Source organism: Trachemys scripta, chromosome 8 (assembly GCF_013100865.1).
Source record: "Trachemys scripta elegans isolate TJP31775 chromosome 8, CAS_Tse_1.0, whole genome shotgun sequence".
Taxonomy (NCBI): domain Eukaryota; kingdom Metazoa; phylum Chordata; order Testudines; family Emydidae; genus Trachemys; species Trachemys scripta.
Window position 1 is genome coordinate 61,577,007 of NC_048305.1, and position 17,378 is coordinate 61,594,384.

Consider the following 17,378-nt stretch of genomic DNA (forward strand, 5'->3'; position numbering starts at 1 on the left):
ATATTGCTAGTAAACTGCATTATGACTGTAGAATTTGATATTATTACTAAATAAAGTCTATGCATAGCAGACTATATTGTTTGGTTATTTATTTTCATATGGTGGCAAATTCATATTAAATCTATGGCTGTGCATTTTGGTGTGAGCAAAAATCTGCCTACATCCTGAAACAGTAATCTTGATTTTTATTTGGAAAATGGTGTGTAGTTGTTTGCTCAGCCCGGGCTGGAAAAACAGATCCTCTGTAATACAGACTGGAGAGAGAGAGAGGTATCAATAACTTGCCCAGCACACATGCCCTCTAATTTCACAAAAATGTATATTCCATTTTCTCAAGGCCTTGGATTTACATCTTGTGGCCAGGATAATGGAGGAGGAGGAGGACACAGAAAAATGAGGGAGGAAGGCAAAACCCAAATCTCCTTTAACTCAAAGAGAAGTAGCAATGAAGTTAGCAGCCCACCTATTTCCTGTAAACACAGGAAATTGCAGTGTTTGGACAGAAAACAGGCCTTTCCTATTCTTGTAAGGTTTCTTGAGAGTGGTAGCAATTCATTGGAACTTGTCTCCTGATCCTGGAAGACAATTACAGATAGATGTAGCCTATTAGGGGAAGTTGGTTGCAGATGGAAGACCTTTGTGGAGAGCCCTCCATAGATTTGAATAAGCAACCACATTTCTTGAGGGTTATCTGAGCCCCCAAATGTCTAGAAGATAATCATATTAAAATAACCTGAAATTGAACAGAATATGCACACAACCCTCTTTAACAGCCCCCAGATTAGCTTCTTTGAAGAATGGTCTCTAGGAAAACATTTAAAATCTTGACCACTATGATGTATCCAGTTTGACACATCCCGTCAACATGAACAACATCCTACATGAACAATGTGAACAACTGTTCACTTCTTCTGAGACACAAATTTTAAGGGGAACTTCATATCAGTGATTTAGGGTAACATTTCTGACAAGAATGTTGTCATTTTTTATTTATTTTAACACATTTACAAACCAGGCACTTCACTATTAAGGTTAAACTTTAAAGAAATCAGAGCATTTGGAAATATGAAAATTCAGTTGAGGCATACACCACACATTAATTCAATACCCATAAAAACACCTGCCTCCCATCTTTTTGGTTGATGTGTGAAATGTGCAATACAGAATATTATATAACTTGCTTAATAATTACATGCTTCCAGCATGAAGTACAATGCTTTGTCACCCCTTAAGTTTTCTAAAACAGAGTTAATAACTTGACTGCCATCTAGAGGTATTGTGAGGCTACATCACTTAGTGTTTATACAGCCCTTTGAAATCCTTCATTGGAAGCCACTGCCAAGCTTCCATTGACAGTAGTCTCCCCATACTTAAGCAAATAACCCGCTTTTGATCTCAACATCAGTCAAAGCATATCTATTCTAAATTTCTGAAGCAGATGGATGAAAATTCAAGTTAATCAGTCATGACCTTTGAGATGGGATTTAAAGATTTCAATTTTTTTGAAAGTGCCCCAGATAAACCCAACAAGTTAGCCTACAAACTCCAAATTCGTTTCAATCTACTGGTGTTGACAAGGAGTGGCACTTTTCACTAGTTCTGAGTGAAATTATTTAGGGCTTGTCTATATGGGGAATTTGCCTGGAATAGCTATTCTTCAATAGCCATTCTGGAATAGTTCCTCATGTGGACACTTCTTCTGGAATAAAGGCTAGTCAACATGGGCAGTTATTCCAAAATAGCTATTCCTGATAAATTCTACATGTGAACACCCTTGTTCCACATTAGCTTGAACCATTGGATTAGTTCCGTTAGAACTGTTTCATAAGTAAACTTCTTATCCGTTCTATTCCCAAGCCCAAGGAAGGGAGAGGTGCCAGTTAATGATACCTACCTCCTACATGGGAAGTAAGGGTCTATCTGGGTCTGAGGAGAAGGAAGGGGAGCCACAAGGGGTAGGACCACCAGGGTTGTGCACTAGCCCCTCTACATAAGAACACAAGAATAGTCATAAAGAGTCAAACCAATGGTCTGTCTATCCCAGTATCCTGAGAGTGGCCAATGCCAGATGCCTCAAAGGGAATGAACAGGGCAATCATCGAGTGATCCATCCCATCATTCAATCTCAGCATCTGGCAGTTAGATACTTAGGGACACCCAGAGATGGGGTTGCATCACTCACTATCTTGGCTAATAGCCAGGGCTGCCCAGAGGATTCAGGGGGACTGGGGTCTTTGGCGGGGGTGGGGGGCCCCGCTGCTGAATTGCTGCCAAAGACCCAGCGCTTCGGCAGTGGGTCCCGGGATGGAAGGACCCCCTGCTGCTGAAGACCCGGTACTTTGGCGGTAGGTCCCGGGGTGGAAGGACCCTCCGCCACAGGTCTTCAGGGCACTTCGGCGACGGGTCCCAGGGCGGAAGGACCCCCTGCTGTGGGTCTTCAGGACACTTTGGCGGTGGGTCCCGGGGCGGAAGGACCCCCCGCCACGGGTCTTCAGGGCACTTCAGCGGCGGGTCTCGGGGCAGAAGGACCCCCCGCTGCCGAATTGCCACCGAAGTCCCAAAACAGAAGCAGCTCTGGGGACCCGGGCCCCACAAGAGTTTTCTGGGGCCCCCAGAGCGAGTGAAGGACCCTGCTCCAGGGGCCCCGAAAAACTCTTGTGGGGGGCCCAAGGCCTGGGGCAAATTGCCCCACTTCCTCCTCCCCCCCCCGGGCAGCCCTGCTAATAGCCATTGATGGACCTATCCTTCATGAACTTATCTTAGTCTGTTTTGAATCCAGGTATAGTTTGCAGCTTCACATCTCCTGGCAATAAGTTCCACAGGTTCACTACGTGTTGCACGAAGAAGTACTTCCCTTCGTTTGTTTTAAATCTGCTGCCTATTAATTTCATTGTGTGACACCCAGTTCTTGGGTTATGTGAAGGGATAAATAACACTTCCTTATTCACTTTCTCCACACCGTTCATGATTTTATAGACCTCTATCATATCCCCACTCCGTCATCTCTTTTCCAAGATGAACAGTCCTAGTCCTTTTAATCTTTCCTCATATGGAAGCTCTTCCAGACCCTTAATAATTTTTGTTGCCCTTCTCTGTACCTTGTCCATTTCCAATATACCTTTTTAGATATGGGACGACCAAAATGGCACGCAGTATTCAAGGTTTGGGCGTACCATGGATTTTTATAGAGGCATTATGATATTTATTGTCTTATCTGTCCCTTTCCTAATGGTTCCTAATACTCTAGTAGCTCTTTTACCACTGCCTATTGAGCTATCTACAATGACTCCAAGACCTTTCTTGAGGGATAACTGCTAATTTAGACCCCATTATTTTGACTGTGTAATGAATAGGGATTGTTTTCTAATATGCATTATTTTGCATTTATCAAAGCTAAATTTCATCTCCCATTTTGTTCCCCAGTCAGCCAGTGTTATGAAATCCCCTTGTAACACTTGCAATCTGCTTTGGACTTAACTATCTTGAGTAATTTTGTATCATCTACAAACTTTGCCACCTTTATCCCTTTTTCCAGATCATTTATGAACATGTTGAACAGCACTGGTCCCAGTATAGATCCCTGGGGGACACTTATTTATCTGTCTCCATTCTGAAAACTGATCATTTATTCCTATCCTTTGTTTCATTTCTTAATAAGTTACTGATCCATGAGGATCTTCCCTCTTATCCCATGACTGCTTAGTATACTTAAGAGCCTTTGTTGAAGGACAGTTTTCCAGAAAGCCTCTAGCAAAGTACGCTGTATCCACTGGAACCCCCTTGTCCACATGTTTGTTGACCCCATCCCTTCAAAGAATTCTAATAGATTGGTGAGGCATGATTTCCCTTTATAAAAGTCATGCTGACTCTTCCCCAAAAATCACGTTCATCCACGTGTCCGGTAATTTTGTTCTTTACTAATTTTACAGATCCAATGAATTTGCTTGATACTGAAACTGGCTTACTGGCCTGTAATTGCCAGGATTGCCTCTGGACCCTTTTTAATTGGCATCGTATTAGCTCTCTTCCAGTCATCTGGTATGGAAGCTGATTTAAGTGATGGCTTACATACCACAATTAGTGGTTCTGCAATTTCATATTTGAGTTCCTTCAGAACTCTTCAGTGAATATCATCCAATCTTGGTGACTTATTACTGTTTATCAATTTGTTCCAAAACCTCATCCACTGACACCTCAATATAGGACAGTTCCTCAGATTTGTCACTTAAAAAGAATGACTCAGGTGTGGGAAGTCTCCTTCCCATCTTGGGCAGTGAAGACCAATGCAAAAAATTTATTTAGCTTCTCCACAATGGCCTTTTCTTTCTTGAGTGCTGCTTTAGCACTTTGATTGTCCAGTGGTCCCACTTATTGTTTGGCAGGCTTCCTGCTTCTGATGCACTTAAAAAAGATGATGATAGTTTGAGTCTTTTGCTAGTTGCTCTTCAAATTCAGAGAGAACATAAGACTGGTCAGGGGTGATGTTCCTGCTCAGACAGCTGCAAGAACCTACCCATTGCACATGCAGTTGGAGAGCTCAGGAGAAGCCTTAGCAACACCAGAAGCTCTGTGGAGGATTGGAGAATTGATGCAAATGAAATAATGCTGGCTTTGTGAGGTACATCTTAGGTACAGGGTTTAGTAAGTTGTATGTGGCTACGTGCCTCCTTTTGATTTTCAGAGTTTAACTAAACATATAGGTAAGGTGGAGATGAATCAACATAAGAAACTGGGAGAGAGGAAAAACTTGAATATAAAATGTTTGATTTAAAAAACACTGAAAAGTTGTTGTTTTTTAAAAATGGAAATACACATTTAAGGTATGTACTTTTCCCCCTTCCCACAAACAACCTTAATCATGATCTTCAAAGAATAATAAAATGGGCTTGGGTTCTTTTTATGATATATAAAGGCAGGATTTTGTCACCAAAATTTTGCTTGATTTAGTTTGGCTTTAGTAATTCAGGGTGGGTCCATTCTTGTAGAATGCATGATGAGTGAAGAACATATGAAACACAAGATTGAGACTGGAAGTGGAGCATTTAAGAGGGGAAGGGATTTTGTGTCTGTTAAGAACTTTTGTTAAACCTTATTTAATTCCAGTGCTTAATTGACAGAGAAAAAAGGATGTTTTGGTTAAAAATCTGACATTGCCTTCAATTAAAGGCCTCCTAAAGTGGTAGGGAAAGCTTGTGGGGGTCAGAGCATCAATACTGTTTTACAACAAAGCCAAGGAAAACTAAACTTGACACACCTAATTTTTTTTTTTTTTTAACTTTTTTATAAAGGCATCCTTTATGATTAACTGCTCCTCCCTAACATGCCAATTTAGCACCAAACTTTAAGATAGTCTTATATTTGCTAGCTATCTATGTAACAAGACAGATATGCATGATAGTAGTAACCAAGGGAGGTTTAAAAAAAAAATGCTGTCTTTCCTGCAACAGCTGTGCAGTCTTATACTAAGATGAAGCTTTAAGAGTATCTCAAGCTGTGCCTATTACACTGCTGCAATGTAACTGCTGGTGTATAAGATGCTGGGATGAGTCTATCACACTGCAGCAGGGAAATGTTCAGAACCATACAGTTGAGGGGGAAGTGGGTTGACAAATGAAGAACTGAAAGGGAAAGGAATTAAGCGTGGCAGAAATATGGTAGATTTACTCTAATTAGCTGTTACATAGTGCTTGTTACCCAAAGATCTCAAAGCACCTTACAGAGGAAACTTAATACAACTGTCCCTGTTTTACAGATGAGTTGAGAGGTAAAGTGATTGCCCCATGTCACACACTTAAGTGGCACAGCCAAAAATAAAGCAAGAGTGAGTCCCAGTTCAGTGTCTTATCCCAAGGACTGCATTGTGACTAACTGTTCAACTCAGAAAATTCCTTTTTGACCATCTATCTGCCCTTTTTTAATTAACTGCTGTTAACAGTATAGCATCTTACAGTGTTCTAGCTATTAGTATAGAATTTGCAATGTTTGACCTATAATATTGTGCATAGGGACTACACAACTTCCCGGGCTGTTTTTATTATTCATTTGCTCTGAAAGCCTCTCCTCTGCAAGTAAGTTTTGTTATGGCACAAAAGTTATGTGAGCCATGCATTTACCTGATTAGTGTGCACCGTTGAACTGCAGGAGCTCTGACAACCTAGTGGTGGTGCCTTTACCATGTGTTGTTAGTATTAACGCTAGTTAAATTACTGTGTTTGCATTACTCCAACAGTTCCCTGCCAAAACTTAACTCATGACTTAAAACCTACTTGCAACTGATGAGTGAAGCTTTCCCTGGCACTTCAAGAAGCTCAACCATCTGTTTTTGGATTTTTTTAGACGTTTCTAGCCCATATGACTGTGAGGTGAACTTGAATAAACTGAAGCAATGTTGTCTTCCTGACTAAAGACAGATTGTTTCAGTCCCTCTGGGACTGCTCAAAGATCTTCCAAGCAGCAAACAAAGTAATAGCTCTCTAGACAGTTGGCATGCTGGTACTCAGAATCTGGTGGGAGAGTGGAAGAATGACAAAAAGAATGACAAAAAAGTTAATTTCACACTACTGCTGGAAAAGCTAGGGGCAGCACATGTGGCACCTGAGCTGTTGTCTCAGGAACAGAGGTAGATCTCCCCAATCTTGCATGACGACTTTAAGTAGTAAGTAAATAATAGTGAGATATGTCAGGGTCTGAAAAAGTTAGGTGGAAAGCAACCCCCCACCCTCCAAAAAAGAAAAAAAGCTGCTTATTTCAAAGTTAGACAAAGGAACTGTGAAGTCAGTATGTAACGTATATTTTTAAAAGTACATATGTATTGCATATAGACAATTGAACACAGATGGACATTTAACTTAAATCATATTTCTATATGAAATCTACTTACTATAGTTACATGTAACATTATAGTGCCTGAATGATTAGACAAAAAGCTTTATTTACCTTATATACCTGTATATAGTCAGATTCACTATTACCATGTATGTTGGACCTTCACCACATCTAAAAACAACTAAACTACTAAAATTGGCAGGGGAGTCAGCAGCAGGTGTAGTACCTGAAACTACTTAACCATTATTACATTATTGAAACAGAACAGACTGTTTTTTAAGTGTCTCAAAGTGATTAGAACTTAGTGTGTTTAAAAAAGTTTCCAACTGTTACTTGAGAATATATACAGAACTGTAAGAAAAACTGAACTACTGTAGCTTACCATGATACTGCCTTTATTAACTGAACTTTTACATTTGCAGAAATGTAATTAAAATCTCAGTAACTACAGACTTCATATGAATAAAAGTGGTTCTTTTTAGTGTCTTCAGTGTACATAATTTGACAAAGAGATGAATCAATCTTTAGCACTGACGTGATTTTATAGGAAACACTAAATTGCACTGTCATCTTTTGTTCCAACACAATGACAGTAAAATTAGCTAGAAAGTATAGCAAACCAATTCACATTACAATCAATAGGATACTACAAGGTTTTGAAGATGATAAGCAGTGCAAGTTTTCACTAGTTGTGTTTGTCACCTATTTCACAGACCCTCATGTAGCACTTTTTAATATATTTAAAACATGTTGTCCTTTATGTCTCCAAAGCATGGTAACAAAAATATTAACTAATCCACACAAAGGCTCTGTGAGGTAGGTAATTGTTTTTACTTCCATTTTATGAATGGTGAAGCTGAGGCAGGGAGGGTTTAAGTATTGCCCAAGGCCGTAATGTCTGTGTTAGATAAATGATTTCAAATTGATGAATTATTCGCTCCAAACCCTAGTTAGTTTAGTAGACCATGCTGCACACGTAGGCCTAAATTTTCAAGTTTGGGTGCTTAACAATTGGAACCTAAATTCATAGTTAGGTCCCCAAATAAGTGGCCTAATTTTAGACCTTGTGGGTTCTCAGCACCTCTGAAAGTCAGGCCATTTATTTAGAGGCCTAAAGATGGATTTTAGGTACCTAATATCTAGATTAGGGGCACTTTTTTAACTAAGGCTAAGGTAGGCTACATGGCAGATCAGAATTTTTTGCTGTTCTCATTTGACATTGATGAACTAATGGAAGCAGCTTGCCTTCCTGGTGAAGCTTTTGAGTATCTGTAGCACCTCCGATGAAAGCCCCATTAATAAACACTCTTGGAACCTGTTAAGTATATAAAAATTACATTAGTTATTTTGTTGGAGGTAGGCTAAAAAACAAGTGTGGTCATGCATGCTGCTGCACTGCCATATAAACTTGGGAATGCTATACTTTACATACTTGCTATTTGATGCACCATATTAGTGGACAGTCTTACATTTCCATAATAATTTTCTATAAAAGGGGTCCTGAGATGCTTTATATTAAACAGAGGCATCACTGCACCTTCTCCTTAAAAGTAATATGTATCATTTTCACATGGGTTTAGAACATGCAGTGAAAAAACACTTGATTCAAATGAAGTTACAGGTAATTGTTACAAAGGCAGAATGTAATTGCAAAAGGTGCCAGGATACTGGGGCTAACACTTCTACCCAAGCAAGAAGTGTCCCTGATGGATTTCAGTTTTGTGTCTTTGATGTGACCTTTGTTTAAAGTCTCATCCGAAAGACAGCAGGATCAGCAGTACAGTAACTATCATGACTCTGGAGTGGTATGTCAGCACCATGAGGAATGTGAGATACCTTACAGAAGCTTTGCTACAGCTTCCTCAAGCACCTTGTGTTTTACTTAGGAGCTCATATATAAGGTTCAACGCAGCTAGCATGCAAGATCTGATGAGGTCACAATTGGTGGGCTATTGCTTCAGTGAATTAGCCCCCCTCTATTTTAGTTACTATGTCTGAAAAGATGTACTCACCGTCCTGCCACCAGTCATTTGATGAAGAATGTCTTGAAACTGGCTTCCATTTTCATACATGTCTAGTTCTATTGCTGTGTAATTTACATTCATATCCTGGAACAGTTTCTTTGCCATTTTGCAGTAGCCGCATGTTGTTTTAGAGAAAATCACTACACAGTTGTCCGAAATGGTTTCCTGTATTTTTTTTAAAAAAAGGTTGAGTCAATGTATTCTGCACATGGGTACGAATTAAATGAATTAATTTATCACATTCTTAAAGATAAAGTCTTAGACAAAAGCAATATGTTTTGTCTTTTCATTATGGTAACAAATTCCAAAAATTATAAGTAGGTGTTTCCAGCAAGGATTAGTTCTTGACCCTATGCTATTTAACATTTTTTTAATCAATGAGCTGGAAGAAAACAAAAGATCATTACTGATTTTTGCAAGAGACACAAAGATTGGGGAAGTGGTAAATAATGAAGAGGCTAGATCACTGTTAAAAAGTGATCATGATCACTCTGTAAGCTGGACACAAGTAAACAATGTGTATTTTGAAATGACCAAATGTGAAGTTCATATCTTGAAACAAAGAATGTAGGCTATACTTACAGTACGGGGGACTCTATCCTGGGAAGAAGAGAGTCTGAAAAGGATTGGGGAAGGAGGAGTGTCGTGGTGGTGGTGGATAATCAGCTCAACACAGGCTCTGAGTGAAACACTATGGCCAAAAGGGCTAATACAATTCTTGAATGTATAATCAGAGGAATAGCGAATAGGAGTCGAGGTATTATTTTACCTCTGTAAGACACACATTTTAACAGCGAGGGCAATTAACCACTGGGACAATTTATCAAGGGCTATGGTAGTTTCTCCATCACTGGATACCCTTCTAAAAGTTCAAACAAGAATTTAATTCAGGGACATTGTATAGCCTGTCTTATGCAGGAGATCATTCTAACTGTTCACAATGGCCCCTTTTGACCTTATAACCCAAGAAGCAGGACTGGCTGGGCAAGAAGACTAGTACAAGGAGCTGGAGGGGAAACTAGGACTGGCTGGACAAGGAGAGTGGGATTTGGATGAGAAGTCTGAGGAGTGGAGACTGGGTAGGGGAGAAGAAAGGGACTGAGATGAGAAGCCAGGAGTGTGGAAGAGAGAGGATTGGCACAGGGACAAGTTGTAGAGGTTGGGTGAGAAGGGGCCCCCACTTGAGCGGGGTAATGGACAGAAGCATTTGGGACCACTAAAGCGCACTCTCCTCCAAAACACACTCAAAAGTTAGAGGGACAGGCTACCTTAATACTGACGTTTCCTGACTTGAGTTCTTGATTTTGTAACCTTAATAATGTACTTTTAACATAATGTGCATGTGTAATTTTATATTGTTTGGGTGATAAAATGCAAGGGTGGTCCAAGGAAAACACCTCTAAAGAGATTTGAAGACAGACCATGGACAAGGCATGATAAACCCCAGGGAACAGGACACTGTAGAGGGCTGGCATGATAGGATGGACCTTTCCAAGAATCCCCAAAAATATAACAGAACTGTGGGTAACATGGCTGTGATAAGTCACCTAAAGGTAAAAATGATGCAGGTCTGACAGGCTTTGTAGTCAAAAGATGAATGTGGAAAAAAGGATAAAGTTCTTTCTAGAAATGTAAAACTATTACACCTCTACCTCGATATAACGCTGTCCTCAGGAGCCAAAAATTCTTACCGCGTTATAGGTGAAACCGCATTATATTGAACTTGCTTTGATCCACCAGAGTGCGCAGCCCCACCCCCCCGGAGCACTGCTTTACCATGTTATATCCGAATTCGTGTTATATCGGGTCGCGTTATATCGAGGTAGCGGTGTACTTTACTGGAGCTAAACCCGAGATATTTTCTAGCTCTCATTGCTTAATTAATTGGTTTCATGGGATTTAACCGCTCTCCTCCTCCAAGACATCATCATTTAATAATCTGAAGAAGTGAGGTTTTTACCCACGACAGCTTATGCCCAAATAAATCTGTTAGTCTTTAAGGTGCCACCAGACTCCTTGATCATTTAATAATGACACCAGTGGTGAACGTAACTGATTTAAACGGGACACTATGAAAGTATAAGGGTCTGCCCACATGGATTAGATTGCAGAACTGGAGTTCAAAAGTATAATACATTATTTACTGGACTAAGTTTACAGATCAGATTCTGTAGCCTGATGTAATAAAAAAGCAATCCTTGTACCAATTAGGAAAAAAAAGGAAGTTAGTAAATTACTATTCCTTTTTCAAAGGCTAGAAATAATAATTCTTTCTGAATAATAAATGACCCCTTTATTTACCTGGATTTTGTTCACGGTAGCAGCATTAGACAATCCCATTGAAGTAGATGGACTATTTCCCATTCTAAAAATAAAAATGTTAGATAGACCTATAAAACCTCTTTTTGAAAAACTGTCACTCATTTTTATGGTTCTCAAGTTATTTTAAATATGATACTAAGGCTGTCAAAACAACTTCACTACCCCCACCCCATTTTTTACGTATCTGCAAAGTGATCAGAACAGAGACAGTTTGACTCAGTCTATCCATACATCAGAAACCCACTGGTATCCCACGATTTTGCAGGCTTTGGCATTGCACAGCAGTCATTACTTTGAACTGAATTACAGAAACATTACTTTTTAAAATGCCACCTAACAAAGGGATTCTCTACATTAGAATGCTTTGCTTCTTTAATTATGCTGGTGTAATTGACGCGGCAAACCCACCCTAGCCAGGATTCAGTTGCAGTGATCCAAAGGTACCTGCACTGGTATAGCTTATTCTGGTTTGCCGGCTAGAGTTTAAAGGGGTGTAACTTTATCCTTAACACAACAACAACTATACTCGATCTCCCTCCCCCAGTTTACTATACCAGTGTAACTCTTCCAGTCCTAGGGGACCAGACCGGTAATAGTATGGAGGAGGTGTGTCTCTGTCCCCCGTTTGCCTGGGGCTCGGCTGATGCATCTGCCCGGATGCGGCGGCGCCGCTGGGAGCTGTGAGGCAGGCAGACCCCGTGGGGGGATCGGCTGCCGGCGGCTAGCAGGCTCAGCCGGCTTGGCTCGCTCCCTGCCGGGCTAGGAGTGCCCAGCACCAGGGGAGCAGATCCTGAGCGGGGCTCGGCCCGCCCTGCCCCGATGGGCGGCGAGGCTGGGCGCGGGCCGTACCCCTGCTCGGCGGCGACACGGAGTCGGTGACAGTGGGGCAGCCCCACAGCGGCCACGGAGCAAGCGGGCGACCCCACCGGGGGGAGAGGCCGAGGCAGGCGGGGCCAGAACCGCCCTTCCCCGGGGCCCCTGGTGGGTGCGAAGTCCCGACCCCGCCGCACGGACCTGAGCCGGCTGCCGGCGGCGCGCAGGGCTCCCCGCAAGGCCACCATGGGCTCGCCGGGCCGGGGGAGGAGCCCGGCCACCTCCTGCGCGAGCTGGGCTGCCCGCCACGCTGCCTGCCCGCGTCTCGCGCGATCCCCGTCCCCACGACAGGCGCCGCGTCCCTCGCGGCCTCCTCCCTCCCCGGAGCCCAGGGACCGTCCCGCCCCCAGCGCTGGCCCGGGAGAGCAGTTCCGGCTCCGCTCCCGGCAGCCATTTGTTGGTCTCCCCCAACCGCCTTCATCCACAACCCGACCCCCCTCCGCAGCCATGGTACCTGAGCCGCCTTCTGCTACTGCATTAAGCGATGGGCGGCACATCTGTCAACCGGTGGTTGCGTGCTCCTGTCCCCTGGGGGAGAGATGGGCACCGTGCAGTAGCTTGTTTTGGGAGAGGCCAGTTAGGTGTTAACGCCACATTCTTATGTATTGGTGTCAGAGAAGGCAAGGTCAAAGAAACGCCTTGGCACAGGGAGCAGAAGGTGGTGAGGTTTGTGATGATTCTTGGGTGAGTTTATGCCAGCAATGCCCCTCTGCCATGTACATTGGCCAAACTGGACAGTATAGGCAAAACAATAAATGGACACAAATCAGACATCAAGAATTGTAAGATTCAAAAACCAGAAGGAGAGCACTTCAATCTCCCTGGACACTCAATAACAGACTTAAAAGTAAAAACAGGGAGTACTTGTGGCACCATAGAGACTAACAAATTTATTTGGGCATAAGCTTTCGTGGGCTAGAACCCACTTCATCAGACGCATGCAGTGGAAAATACAGTAGGAAGATAGATAGATAGATATACATAGTACATGAAAAGATGGGGGTTGCCTTACTAATTCTAACGAGACAATTCAATTACACTGGGCTATTATCAACAGGAGGAAGAATCACTTTTGTAGTGGTAACCAGAGTGGCCCATTTCAAACAGTAGACAAGAAGGTGTGAGTAAGGGTAGGGGGAAATTAACATGGGGAAATTAGTTTTTATTTCTTGTAATGATCCATCCACTACCAGTCTTTGTTCAGGCCTAATTTGATGATGTCCAGTTTGCAAATTAATTCCAGTTCTGCAGTTTCTCATTGGAGTCTGTTTTTGAAGTTTTTGTTGTTGAAGAATTGCCACTTTTAGGTCTGTTACTGAGTGTCCAGGGAGGTTGAAGTGTTAAAGGTGGCAATTCTTCAACAAAAAAAGTCAAAAACAAACTTCAATGAGAAACTGCAGAACTGGAATTAATTTGCAAATTAGGACACCATCAAATTAGGCCTGAATAAAGACTGGGAGTAGATGGGTCACTACAAAAAGTAATCTTCCCTCTGTTGATACTCACACCTTCTTGTCAACTGTTGGAAATGGGCGATGTCCACCCTGATTGCATTCGCCTCATTAACACTACAAAAGTAATTTCCCATTTGTTAATATTCACCCCTTCTTGTCAACTGTTGAGAATAGGCCACTTCCACCTTAATTGAATTGGCCTCATTAGCACTGACCCCCCCACACACACTTGGTAAGGCAACTCCCATCTTTTCATGTGCTGTAATATATATACTGCTTACTGTATTTTTCACTCCATGCATCTGATGAAGTGGGTTTTAGCTCACGAAAGCTTATGCCCAAATAAATTTGTTAGCCTCTAAGGTGACACAAGGACTCCTCGTTGTTTTTGCTGATACAGACTACCACACCTACCACACTGAAACCTGTTTTAGGATTGGTTTACACTACACAGCTAGGTCCACATAAGGCAGCTTACCTCGACCTAATTATGTCTTCATTACAGCCTTCCTCCCGCCACTACAGTAGTAAGTGCCTACTACACCAACATAATAGCTCCACCGACACCAGAGGCATTAGGCTTATATCCCTGTAGTTAGGTGTATCACTGCAGACACTGCATCCCTTTCATGGGCTGTTGGCTGTCTTGTTAATTTCAGGGCAGGAGCCCTGAAATTGACAAGAAAGCCGGCAACTAGATCCCAGCTGCCCCCCCTGCTCCCCTGGGAGTCAGGGTAAGAAGCCCACACAACTTCCCCCCACCCTTTCCCACGTCCACCTAGGACCAAGCACAAGAAGCTGGGCAGGGGGATTGAGAAGCCAGGGCAGCTGGAGCCCACTCCCCAAGGCGAGAAGCCCCAGGCGGCTTCCCCTGGCTCCTAGCGGGGAATGGAGAGGGGAGTAGCCCCGGGGCAAGGCTCCTGGCAGGAAATGGGGAGAGGAGAAATCCTGGCCGCACAGCTCCTGGCCAGGAACAGGGAGCAGAGGGAGTAGGCATCCTCCCAGGAGCTCAGGAGGCAGCCGGGTTCCTGGCAGGGAGCTGCCAGCAGAGCCAAGAGATCTCTCAGCACCTTGCACTGCCCCTCTTAGGTTGGTGGAAGCATTCCCTGTGAGAGCACATACCACCGATCCAAGGAGGGTAGTGTGAACATACACCACCAGTCATTATTGCGGTGACTATAAACTGGCCTAATATAGGTCGACTCAAGTTTCTAGTATAGACGTAGCCTGAGGCTGGTAAAGTTCTGTTTCTTGCATGATGAAGTTTTACCCTTGTTATTTATAAAGAGTTCCATTGTGCCACAAGAGAAAGTTGTCAGCACTCTTCTCCCTGGAGTTGAAGGGGTCTTTTAGATATTCTGGGCTCAGGCCAGGTTGTGCCTTGAAGATCAGGCCTTGAACTTTATTTGGTATTCAATGGGAAGCCAATTTAGAGAGGAGAGGTAGGAGGTGCTTGCAGCAGCCTATCTTGCTGAGGAGACATAGTGCAGTGGTGTATACTAGTTGGAGTTTCCTGAGTGCTGAAGACTTCACGTCCAGGTTTATCACATTGCTGTAGTTCAGCTGAGAGGTGATGAAGGCATGAATAACTGAGGCCAAGTCATCATTGACCAACATGGGATGGCATCTTCTAGCCAATTGGAGATGATAGAATGAGTCACTCTCAGATACTTCTGTGTGAGAGCTTAGCATCAGCAAGGAATCCAGACTGAGCAATTTTGGGTGTGTACCTTCAGCCAAAGGATTCTGCATGGTGTCTGCAGACTTTTCAACGGGCTTTCCTCTCGCCACCGGCATCATCTCTTTCTTGCTCAGGTTCAGCTAAATTTCTCTCAGCTGTTCATCCATGAGCTGATCTCATCGGAGCACTGGGCCAGCTTGATGGCAGTTTTGTGGTCATATATGGTGAAGGATAGGTAGTGTCATCTGCCTATTGGTGGCACTTGAGTTCATGTTGTCTGACCAGTTTGTCTTTGTTTTAGAATCCCCAGGTCACACAGGTCAATTTCAGAGCTGAGAAAAGAAGCCAAGGGTACTGCTTCCTATTCCTGCCAGCCAACCACTGGGAAACACTAGAGCAGTTTGCTCATACCTCTCCTTTGTCAGCTCTCCATCTCATTTGAAATCTCCATTGCAAAGTAAACTTTTCTCCTTTGTAGTTTCTTTCTTGCTCTTTTATTACTTATCTGTGTAATTGTATTACAATGCAACTTCAAATATACAAACAAAATCTTCCTGTTATATGAAACAGTCATGAAAAATCCATACATTACCTGAATCCTCAATTATCTGAACATACTCAATATTCTTCATGACATTTGGATAATCAAGGTTGTACAATATTTATCTCTGAAAAGCATTTTAAGATACAGTCTGTATGAAAGAGGCTTTAGAAAATAAAACTTCTTTGATTTGCACTTTTCCCTGTGGCCACAGCAGTTTCCTGGGCAGTGGGGGGAAGGAAAGCATCAACCCCTCTCCTTCCTCCCTGTTGCTCCTGCATGCACCGCCTCTCTAGAGACACAGGTGGGACACACAATGCTTAAGGAACAAGGTGAGGAGGCGAGGGGCGGATGAAGAGGTGGGCGCGGGAGTAAGGAGGTGAGTGACGAGCCAGCAGCAGAGGAGTGGGGGAATTTGGTGGTGAACCGGGTGGGGAGTGAGGAGGTGAGTGATGGGCAGACGGTGGGGTGAGGAGGCGAGTGGCAGGGAGGGCTGGTGAGGAGGAAGAAGTGTCAGTGCAGCCACCAGCAAGAGTTGGTGGCTACACTCTGAGGCCACCAAAAATTTTGTTGCAAGAACCCCCAGTGGCCTATATAGAGGTCTCTAGAGACAGTGGACTTTGATATGTCTTTGGGGTATTATATTTGGGATTATATAATATACCAATTAAGCAAATGTTTTTAATAATTCTCTAAATATTCTCTAAATCTTAACATGTTTTTCTTTGTTTTAGAATCCCAAGTATTGTGCAATAATACATAAGGTGCTGTTCTGCAATATACACATGCCTCATCTATGTCATAAAGTGTCCTTCAGCATACTAGTACTGGAACATTGGAGATCTCTGGCCAAATGTCCCATTGGATAGCTATACTTATAGGCCCTCTGAGCCTGCCAGTCAGGTTCTATACTAGGAACCCATTAGTAAAGCAGAGCTACTAGCAGCCTCCCTTTTGAAGCTGGTAAGGAATGCTCTATTCAATATCAGTCTCAGCAAACTGTCTAATGATTCTAGTTTTTTCCCCAAATGATAGCTGAAAGGTAAGAATTGAATAATGGGTATTATTTAGTTCTTACTTTCCAATAACAACTTATTATTAACAAATTAATAATCTTTTCCGACAGGCTAATGTTTACTATGTATTACAAAAATAGTACAAGCATTATCAATTCGATATTTGGTAATTATGAGAATTGGAAGTAATGGGTCAACTGGAAGTACTAACACATGACGTACCAAACTGTTTTTGCAACTTTTTGCAACTTTATACTGATTTTACAATACAAACATAACATGCTAGACCAGGGGTCGGCAACGTTTGGCATGTGGCTCCCCAGGGTAAGCACTCTGGTGGGCCGGGCCAGTTTATTTACCTGCTGACGCGGTAGGTTCGGACGATCGCGGCCCCCACTGGCCGCGGTTCGCCGTCCCGGGCCAATGGGGGCAGCGGGAAGCCGCGGCCAGCACATCCCTCGCCCGTGCCGCTTCTCGCCGCCCCCATTGGCCCGGGACGGCGAACCACAGCCAGTGGGGGCCACGATCGGCCAAACCTGCCGCATTAGCAGGTAAATAAACTGGCCCGGCCCACCAGGGAGCCACGTGCCAAAGGTTGCCGACCCCTGTGCTAGACTATACAACTACATATCAGAAAATACA

At 43.1% G+C, this 17,378-nt stretch overlaps 1 protein-coding gene across 4 annotated transcripts; it reads right to left on the reverse strand.

The window, feature by feature from the left end:
• Positions 1 to 6,773: 6,773 nt before the first annotated feature.
• On the reverse strand, positions 6,774 to 12,723 carry GLRX2 (glutaredoxin 2). 4 transcript variants are annotated; one of them, XM_034779406.1, is made up of 4 exons: positions 12,499 to 12,723; positions 11,151 to 11,214; positions 8,838 to 9,014; positions 6,774 to 8,140 (listed from the first exon to the last, which is right to left on the reverse strand). In XM_034779406.1, the coding sequence occupies exons 2-4, from the start codon at positions 11,211 to 11,213 to the stop codon at positions 7,994 to 7,996; spliced, it is 387 nt and encodes a 128-aa protein (XP_034635297.1). In that variant the 5' UTR covers position 11,214; positions 12,499 to 12,723; the 3' UTR covers positions 6,774 to 7,993. The 4 variants fall into 4 exon arrangements, with proteins under 4 accessions (XP_034635297.1, XP_034635295.1, XP_034635299.1 ...); XM_034779404.1 differs by lacking the exon at positions 12,499 to 12,723 and adding an exon at positions 12,186 to 12,368; XM_034779408.1 differs by lacking the exon at positions 12,499 to 12,723 and adding an exon at positions 12,021 to 12,161.
• Between the last annotated feature and the right edge of the window lie 4,655 nt (positions 12,724 to 17,378).

Coding starts and splice junctions, on each gene's coding strand:
- GLRX2 (XM_034779404.1), bottom strand. CDS start 12,232: ATGGTGGCCTTGCGGGGAGCCCTGCGCGCCGCCGGCAGCCGGCTCAG. Junction 9,015..11,150: donor CTACCGTGAACAAAATCCAG/GTAAATAAAGGG, acceptor AAAAAAATACAG/GAAACCATTTCGGACAACTG. Junction 8,141..8,837: donor AAATGACTGGTGGCAGGACG/GTGAGTACATCT, acceptor TATACTTAACAG/GTTCCAAGAGTGTTTATTAA.